This window comes from Corylus avellana, chromosome ca3, assembly GCF_901000735.1.
Source record: "Corylus avellana chromosome ca3, CavTom2PMs-1.0".
Taxonomy (NCBI): domain Eukaryota; kingdom Viridiplantae; phylum Streptophyta; class Magnoliopsida; order Fagales; family Betulaceae; genus Corylus; species Corylus avellana.
The window spans coordinates 33,410,407-33,420,401 of NC_081543.1; the positions used below are offsets into that span (position 1 = coordinate 33,410,407).

The window sequence follows — 9,995 nt, forward strand, 5'->3', positions numbered from 1 at the left end:
AGAAACTGTTGGGAGCTGAAAAAGAAGAATCTCCATGATTGCGTCTAAGTAGAGTTGGCTCAAATGGAGCTTGCATTCTGTGTAGCTAAGCATCAGACTTTTGCACAGTAGCCTTCCCAAATCTGCCTACAAGAACTTCAGCTGGCTCATAAGCAGAAATGAACTCCTCCCACTCAAAATTCCCACTAGGATTTAACCTCGCCAACATTCCAGCCTTTTATGTTGAACAGAGTTTCACTCGTCAAGAAGAATCACACCACAAAAAGAGAAATCTTGTCCCAGTAGCTTAGAATTTCAATAAAAGTACTTCATTCATTCGTTTAAAATGAACTACAACTCACATCACCTTATATAGCCACTAACTTATTCAAAACCAATTAGGACTTAGAAACAGACTAAATGTAGGATTCAACCAACAAGCTAGCGTCACACTCATACAATAAATATCTCACTAACTTCATATTTCATAAAATGTCATCTATGGCTTGTTGATGATAATTCGAATTCCAGTAGACATGGAGCTCCTCGTTGTTGGTGGTTGAGCTAACGCACTACTGGTTATATAGGACACAGACTCCGTCAATTTCTGCATCACCACATGTCAAAACTTCGGGACGTACGTGAATCTATGACCACCCAAAAACGGAATGAAAGACATAAACCAGCGCCAGGGAGAATGGATAAAGTAGAATAGCTAGAATAGATGTCCAGAGAGGGTAATGGGTGCGGAAGCTGCCTAAGGCACCCATCACAACGCAGACAATTAGAACAACCAGCATTTCAGCAGTGAAATCCCATGGCAACCCCCTCATGTAAACAAGGGCTAAGAAGACAGAGAGGGAGAGGACGTTTCTCATCGTTGCTGCCCCATAAAGCTGCACCAAGAAATTAACGAATTATAACACTGCAGTAGTTAGCATTTTGTAGAAAATCAATAATTTAAAGTTGAAGCACAGCTAATGCACATCATTGTTTTCATGTAACCAATCAAATACTGGATTTATTTCAGATAGACCTACTACGAGACTGGTCAAGTAATACAAACAAATCTGGTTAGAGTGAAGGTACAACAGATGTTAAATGTTATCAATGACATCCACATTTTGACTGATGATTCAAACTGCCTGCCATCAATAATATCCATATTAAGGGGCAATAAATGCAAACTTATGGTTAAAATCCTGGTGATCCTTAATTGTCTCTTGGCTTCCAAGGATGGGTTGGCTTAGGCAACATATTAAGGGGCCCCATTGGTGATTAGGATCTCCTTCACTGGTTGGTTCCACTCACCAGAAGTCCCAGAACAACCAGACTATAGAAATTCAAAGATCCATATGTCATAAGGATTCAGCACAATCCTAATAATTATTCGGAAAAGCTGTTTAAAATTTTGTAGACTTTAGCTAAGACACCTATTACACAGTTTAGTATATATCTTGCAATTTCTGTAATTTATCCAAGTATCAACCCTGTGGTGTAAATACTAGGGTATGTTTGGTACAAGGATTAAACCCATGGAATGGAATAATTTATTCCATAGTTTGATAAGGTTTTTAGCCTTAGAATAGTAGCTATTCCTTAAATTGAGGAAGAACTATTTTTCTAAGGCTTTGTTGGTTTGTGGAATAACTCCTTGAAATGGAATGATTATTTTTATAGAATAACCACTTTGGTAGGGGGCCCCATTCTTAGGAATATATATTCCTCTAAAAAATGAGATGAATAGCTATTCTTTAAAAAATAAACTGCATTTTCCAAAAAAAAAATAACCAACATTTTTTTTTTTTTTATGGAATCTACCGACGAAGTTTGTCGGAATCCACTACTACCTGTCGCCGATGTTCATTGGAGTTCGCTGGCTACCAGTTTTCAGAATCTACCACCAAAGTTCCTACTTCTTAAACAAAGAAAGCTTGTGTTTTTTTTTTTTTTAATATGAGTATTTTAGTAATTTTGGTTCAATTCCAATAATAGTTATGTGTTGTCACCAAACTAAGGAATAAAAATAATTATCTCATTCTACTTTTTTCTATTCCCAATAATAATTATTCATTTTTTTTAATAGAATACACATTTCACCAAACGTACCTAAAGGAATATAAGGAGAGTGGGTATAAAAAACAAACCTCAGAAAATGTTAACGAGGCAGTTTTCCGTTTATTACGGCTAGCAGTTATAATTGTTGAGACAGCTTCACAAGAGTTTGTAGCCAAAGGCAGCACGATGAACGAGATGAAGAAAGCAGGAATACTAGTGGCAGCAGAAAAGTTATCAACAGCATCTACCAAGGGATCGGCAAATGCCACAGCAATGATAGCTCCCAGAACCAATAACAACACTGCTTTCCACTTGAAACTCACAACACCCCCGACAACTTCATCACATTGATCCCTCACATCCAACAAATCTTCCTCTCTTTTTACTTCCTGTATATGAATTTTTCAAAGAAATCAAACATCATATATATATATATATATATATATATATATAAGATTTGTTGTCCCTTCAAGAATGGGTGGGAACAGGGGTTGGAACATATTGGATAAGAAACAGCTCAACTTACGTGGTGATAGTCATGTAAAAACTTTGTTGTGTGAGGACCAGGATCACAAGAGGCAGGCCGCCTCAACCTTAACTTCCTTAGCCATCTTTTAATGCCCTGGACAAACTCATCCTTATCAATGACTTCATCATGGGACGTATCAAATTCTTTCATTACTCTATCTACAGCATCCTCTTGATCCAGGTCATCAATCTCTTCAAACTCAATTCCAACAATCAATACTCTCAATTCAGCTTTTGAAATGTTTCCATCCTTGTTAGTGTCAATTGCAGAAAACAGCCTGTCATGAGAGATCCAACAAAAATTCAGCAAATACAGAAAAAAGTATACGATTTAAAATTAATTTTGTCAGTTAATGAACTAATTACTTGTCAATAACGTCGTCGTTCGGTGAACCATCATCCCTGTGCAGCCTTCCAAGTGCACGTTGTCTCAGATGCTTTAGAAGTCCAACTATAACATGTGTGTGCTTCACATAAGCCAATTTTCTCTTCTGGATCCAAGGCTGAAGGACCTGCGCGCACACCGTTTTCCATTTTCTCTATCATAAAGTAAAACATAAACATGGGAAGAATTTCAGATATTCAAAACACAATAGCAAATCTAATCTTCCTGGAGATTTAGAGCACTCCTTCTGAGGTGGGTTAGAGGTTATGTTCAATAGGCTCTCTTTCAAACTTCCTTCGCAGAAAAATAGGAAAATGAAACACTTTTGATTCCCTTGTGCTTCGGCTTATTGTGCTAATGGACCTCATCCACTTTGGGTCAACCGGTTGAACTGCTAAAATTATCTTTTAAAATTATGAAAGAGTTCAACTCCCTCCTCCTAAAGACGTATAATTTATTCAAATCAGTCGCCCAACTTTGCCTCTGGAAAGCCATGTTTTGATTCCCTTCAACCGTAGTCATTTGATTTTTCATCTTACTAATCAACCAAAGTATCAATAAAAACGCCTGGTTTTACTATCCAAACATGGACCAAGTCGCTTGATTATCAGGTCCATAACAAAAACCAGAGCATGAAAACGGGTCATTCATTCAAACCAGCAAAAGTACATGTTTAACAAGAATGTCTAAAATATTCAGTAGAACAAACCATCCAAATTTTCAGATTTAGTACACAAAACTGATTATTCAATATTACCAATAAGGGAATGAAAATTGAGATAAAAATGGAGAATCAAACTGCGAAGAAAATATAATAATAGCACAAGCACGCTTACCTGATAAAGGCAGTAAGAAGCCAATAGTAGAAGAGAGACGATAAGCCCAATCAAGACTGCCAAGCGCCTCCATGAAGTTGAATTGAAAATTAGTGGTATTTGAACAATTACAAATGGGATGACAGATATGGCCATAATCCTTGCAGTGTAGCAAGCCCAGATATCGGTACTAACACCAGATTCTGCAAAAGTGGAGATTTTATTGGGTCATGAATCAATGTAAAGTATTTAATCACACAGTTACTGACCGGCCAGTTCATTCCACAGGACATATAAGCAAATGCTTCGGAGGTCTAGGATAATAACTTTGATAGAACACGCGGATCGTGTAATATCCTGAAACAATGTACAATAAACTCAGCAATAATATAAACTAAATGAAGACATAGTAAGACATGCACATCATAATCATAAGACAACATATTTGTTTACTAAGTGGGAAACCCAAAGAACACACCAATGGAAAAAATCACTCCGAGGCAGCCAAACCCGAGAAATCACTATGAGATAGATTTAGATTACAGACACAAGAAAAACTTACAACCCGATATAAACTCCGAAATTTTGTAAGACAGCAGACCAACCGGCATGCCTCTAAGCTCAACGATCTTCACATAGTGCATTTCCTCACTGACTCCAATGATAAGCTCTTAACAATAACACAAAGAAGTAGCAGCACAACGAAGCAAGAACACAATTGAAGCAAGACACAGTGAAGCAAGAGCACCTCTAGAATCCAATCTAGGTAAATTATAATTAGCTTGCTTAAGCTCCAAATGAGCATAAGTTTTTATTTATATCTTTCCTTGTATAGTGTAATAAATCCTTTAGATTTGTTCATTTGCGGGAAATTTTGTCAAGACAGTTTGATGATGAAAACTGAGATTTGGAATTTCGTCATGATGGTTGTGGAAACGTCACGACGAAATGCTAGGGTTTCATTCCTATCTAGCAATTTTGTCAAGACGAGATGCACGAAACCTTACGGAAGGTTGGATATCAAAACATGTCTTTTTCACCATGATGGAGGATGATGACGAAAAGGGATAGTAGCTTCAAGGAGCATTTCGTCATGACGGGATGCTGACGTTGTTAGGACGAAATCTTACAGAAAGTAAACCAACCTTACTGAACAAAACCATGAGCATTTCATCATGACAGATTCATGATGAAATTACACAGAATGCTCAAAATAAGACACAAATTGCAACAAGACTTCTAAGAACTTAAGGAAAACAAACAGTGAGTTTTGACACACCGAATATGACCAATATCTAAAACCTAACAAACTTAACCACCCACCCCTAACTCTCCAAAAAATCAGAATGCAATACATTTCATTGGATGACATTGTTTATGCATCTCTTCTATACAAAGAACTGTAAGTACAAATCATGATAGTGTAAAACTACAGTAATTTCTACATACACTTGCCTTAGGTCTCATTAAATTAACAATGTGATATTACTGATTTCACATTTCATTTTAAACAAAATATAATGTTTAGCCCAAAGCATTGTCTTGCAGTTGCAAGTTTTGTTTCTATGTTTAAGTAACTTAAAATTGATTTTCCATCTCTCCCTCCATTGATATGGCCGATGGTTACCCAATGTGTTGATGTTGAGAGAGAGAGAGAGAGAGAGAGAGAGAGAGTCCTTGTGCTTTGGATTCATTATCCACCATTTCTATCCATTTACATCAATTGAAAAACCACCATTTCTATCCATTTACAAATCATAAAGAAAAAGAAAATCTAAAGGACATACCGGTTAAGCTATAGCCTTTTGTATTTTGTTCGTCCATTGCCTTTGAATCAACAAGGTCACACTTGCCAACAATAACACATGATCCCCATAATATTGTAAGAAGCATAACAGTTGACCCAGCAAGTAACCCCATTCCTACAGAGACTTGACTTTGAGCATCTGCTGTAGTTCCAGAAAGACCAGATGCTGCTATATATACAAGACGAGATAACTGATTAGAAACATTACAAAATCACCCAACAAGTGCCATTTGCACTCACATTCTTAAAATTTTAAAATTTGCAAAATTTTCAAATTACTTTTTTTTTTTTTTTTTTATCAAAATAAATAAATAAAACACCTTACTCACGCTAGCTAACCCACCATGGGTCTGGTGAGTGGTGACCCACGGTCGTGGGTCTGTGCCGCACCGTGAGTCACATTGATTTCATTTTCTTCATCATTTGGTAACCTTCTTTCTCTCTCACTAAGGGTCCGTTTGGAAGTGCATTTTTAAAGAAATAATTTCTGTTTTTAAACCAAACCTCATTTTTTGAGTGTTTGGGATTGCAATTCTAAAAACGTCGTAAATTTTAAAATCGTGAAAAAATCCGTAATTTCTATAAGCTAATTAGAGAGTGCTTATTTGAAAAAGTGCGAATTTAAACCAAAATCACGATTTCGCTTAAAAAATATTTGGGGCAATATTTACCTATTTTGGCCATGAAGCCGCAATTATATGCTAATGTTATCCAACCACTCAATTGATTAAAAAAAAAAAACTTTCTCAACATGTTTTACCAAACGCTTGTGTGATTTAAAAAAAAAAAAAAAAAAAAACGATTTCAAAAACGCAATTTTTAAAATCGCACTCCCAAACGGGCAGTAATTCCCACCCTTCGTCAAAATATACATACACGGCTGCGTAGAGGGATGCGGGGTCCCTGACCTTTTTCCTACTAGTCCAAAGACGTCGCCGTCTCATCCGAATATGGCATTTCGGCTCGGCCTTACTCCCAAAATCAACGGCCCAAATCACAAGTTGCCACTCGTCGTTATCTACCATGGTCGACTGTAAGCCATAAGTATTATTATTATTATTATTATTTTGAACTTTGGACCCAACTACTACGCGTTTTGTGAAAACATCTCAAATTTTAAAAAATTTCAATTTCACCCATGAGGTTTCAATTTGATGCAATGTATCCCACTCTGTCAGTTTTTAAACGCTAAAAGTAATAAAATGGCCATTATATCCCTCACTTCAAATTCATTTTTTTTTTAATCGAAGGGTAATTTGGTCTTTTTAGGGGTTTCCTTTCGAGTTTAACAGCAAAAATTGATGGAGGGGTAAATTGCATCAAATTAAAAATTTGGAGGGTAAAATTGAGAATTTTTAAAATTTGAGAAGTCTTCTCAAAACACGTAGTAGTTCAAGCGTCCTTTGTGAAGTTTCCCTTTTTTTTGGCCTTATTTTGTTATTTTTATTTTTTTTAATTAAGGGGTAATGTTTTATTTTAATTTGTTTTATAAGCATATAAAAAAACATTTTACCTCTTTACTAGCTGATCTAACCACAAACCCTAACAAATGAATTACATTGCAAACTTTTTAAATTTAGATATACAAAAGTGTAAGTTTTAAACTTTGAGATAATAAATTAATAATTGCAAAAATAATGATTTTTACCAACTGAACCACATAAAAGACCTAAAAGATATCGTATATGGAATCCATGACCAACAAAACTGTAAGCCCATCAATAAGTTTTTAGGAAAAATCATATTTTGTGGTTAAGTATTTATCTGATTTGAATTTATTCTTTTAAGTTTTCAATTTGAAGCATAAAGTCATTAGGTGTTGCCTAAGTTTTACGTAAGTTTATATGCACTTTAGCATTAAATTTAATGGTTTGTCATCTGCTACATGCAGAGACAGATTTAGGGAGGGGGGACCGGCATTAGCCCTGGTACCCCCCCTAAGTACAAGAAAAAAAAATTAAGGTAAAAAAATAATAATTTAAAGTATTTTTTGTCAATTGGTTCCTCCCAAAAAAATTTGGCCCTGAGTCCCTCACAAAATTTAAAGTTGGCTCTGTCCCTAACTACATGTGTCTTATTTCACCTATTAATGTCCAAATTATCACCCCAATAACAATGTTACATCTGCAAGTGTCGTGACATCCATAGGAAAAAAAAAATTCAAAAAAAAAAAAAAAAGACCAAATTATAAAAGCGTAAAACCAACTGATTTTGTACTTTGTTTTGCTTGAAACGTTAGGAAGGCGTGAGAACTCAATGTGATCATGAAGAGAAATTGAGGAAGGCAAAAAAATATTAGTGATTTGGAGAGGTCTACTCCATAATGTGAGTGACTAACTTGGCTAAACCAGAGTAGGTTCATGTGTATAATGTGCCCAATATGAGTGGGTTGGCTCATATTCTGGGTTGTAGGGTTTTTTCCTTGCCTTCAAAATATTTGGGTCTTCTTTTGGGTGCTCCCATTAAGGCTAAGTCTGTCTAGGATTCTATCAGTAAGAAAATAGAGAGAAATTTAGCCTTTTCGAAAATACTTTACTTGCCTAAGGGTGGTCAAGTAACGTTGATTAAGAGCACTCTATCCAACCTTCCAACCTATTTTCTCTACAGTTGCCTTATCCTGATTAGTGTTGCTAATTGGTTAGAAAAATTGTTGAGATATTTTTTGTGGAGAGGTTTGGATGAAGAGCTTTATCCTATGTTTAGCACTAATGGATTAAGCGATGGAGAAAGGTTGATTCGAAGGTATAAGGGCTGAGGCTCATCTTTTTGCTTTCAACAACGAAAGTCATGTGCTTAGAAAAAACAAAAAACAAAACAAAACAAACAAATCCTTTCAAAGTCAATGTAGCAACCTTTGATGCTTTATAGCAATTCGGCCATTTCTTGGTTCAATTTATTTGATTTTTGTGATATTGTTTAAAATTTAAACAATATTAGGTACGTTACAGTGATATCTAATGAATAGGGAAACATCCCTATAGCTTCTCTGTTTATTATTTTAACATAAAATATTTTTTATTTCTTTTTTTGTCTTTGATTTGAGATTGTAGTGGAATGTTGTTAAAAATGTGATGATAAATAAAAAATTTAGGATAAAGTCTACATACCCCTCAAATTACAATTCAATTGACAATGTCTTCCTCAAACTTTCAATTATGACAAAGTCTCCCCCAAACTACCAAAACATTGTCAATGTTCTCCCAAACTTTCAATTGTGACAAGAATTTTTTTTTTTTTTTTTTTTTAAGTTTTAGGTTTTTTTTAGAAGTTTTAGTGTTTTTTGTTTTTATTTTACTAAAGTTAGTTTCGTCCGTGGGGGAATATTGACAATTTTTTGTAATTTGTAAGGGATATTGTCACAATTAAAAGTATGTAGAAACATTATCGATGGAGGGTATCTGGACTTCCCCAAAAAATTTATAAAGAAATATAAGAAAAGCTATTATAAAGTGCATTTAAATAATAAAAAAATAATTTAGATCCTTAAAAGAAGAAGAAAAAAAAAACAAAACACATATTCTAACAACACAATCGCAGGACTGGATTAGATTGCTATACTCAGAATTTCCTATGGAATTTGCACGTGGTCTTATATATTTAATGGTGAAAAATAAGAAACGACGAGAAAATTACATGAATGAGAATAATGAGATAAACAAGATTACGTACGGCTTTCTTCATCTGGTTAAAACGAATAACTTTCTAAGCAACCAAACAGAAAGAAAAAGAAGCAAAAATCGCTGTAATGAAACGAAGGTACGTACGTACCGAGAATGATGAGGGAATCGGGAGCGGCACCGAGAATGGGGAGTAACAGACCGCCGACGATTCCAGGGCCTAGAATCTCCAACAGCAGCTCACTCCCGTCCGACAAGTAGGTCGCAGCGAGGAACATGAAGTAGCCGTAGACCAGGATGAGGAAAAGGTTGCCGAGCGCGGAGGTGGTGCACGGCAAGAACCCGTACGCCTGGTCGCAGCAGGAATCCGCCGCAGAGAGGCGGTTGAGGGCCAGGTAGGGTGAGGCGTGGACCTGCAGGACCCCACCATCGGAGACTACATCGTAAGATGAGTGACGGCGGGTGATGAAACGGCCATTGGTGGGCCCACAGAGGATGAGGAGGAGGAAGAAGATGTTTAAGTGGTTAGACATGGATGGATAAGGGGATGTGGGATTTTGTGGACTGTGTATATCTAAGAGAGAGAGACGATCTCTTATAAGCGTCGGAAAATGTGTGTCCCCGTCACCATCTGTACATGTTTTACAATTGCATTTGTGAAAGGGAAATAGTACAGGCCAGCTATGGTGTCAAGTTCAGGACACCGGAATATGACAAAAATTTCCCTTGGAACTGGGTGGAGAAAGATGAAAGATGAGAGATAAAAGAGTACCACGTCCACACATTAAAAGCTTTTCTTTAATACA

At 36.0% G+C, this 9,995-nt stretch overlaps 1 protein-coding gene across 2 annotated transcripts; it reads right to left on the reverse strand.

Moving 5' to 3' along the window:
* LOC132175257 (sodium/calcium exchanger NCL-like) lies at nt 1–9,775 on the reverse strand. 2 transcript variants are annotated; one of them, XM_059587131.1, is made up of 7 exons: nt 9,341–9,775; nt 5,553–5,741; nt 3,787–3,968; nt 2,932–3,077; nt 2,564–2,843; nt 2,127–2,426; nt 1–875 (listed from the first exon to the last, which is right to left on the reverse strand). In XM_059587131.1, exons 1-7 carry the CDS (start codon nt 9,720–9,722, stop codon nt 627–629), a joined length of 1,728 nt encoding a protein of 575 aa, XP_059443114.1. In that variant the 5' UTR covers nt 9,723–9,775; the 3' UTR covers nt 1–626. The 2 variants fall into 2 exon arrangements, with proteins under 2 accessions (XP_059443114.1, XP_059443115.1); XM_059587132.1 differs by having other exon boundaries at nt 2–875; nt 5,553–5,738; nt 9,341–9,774.
* Between the last annotated feature and the right edge of the window lie 220 nt (nt 9,776–9,995).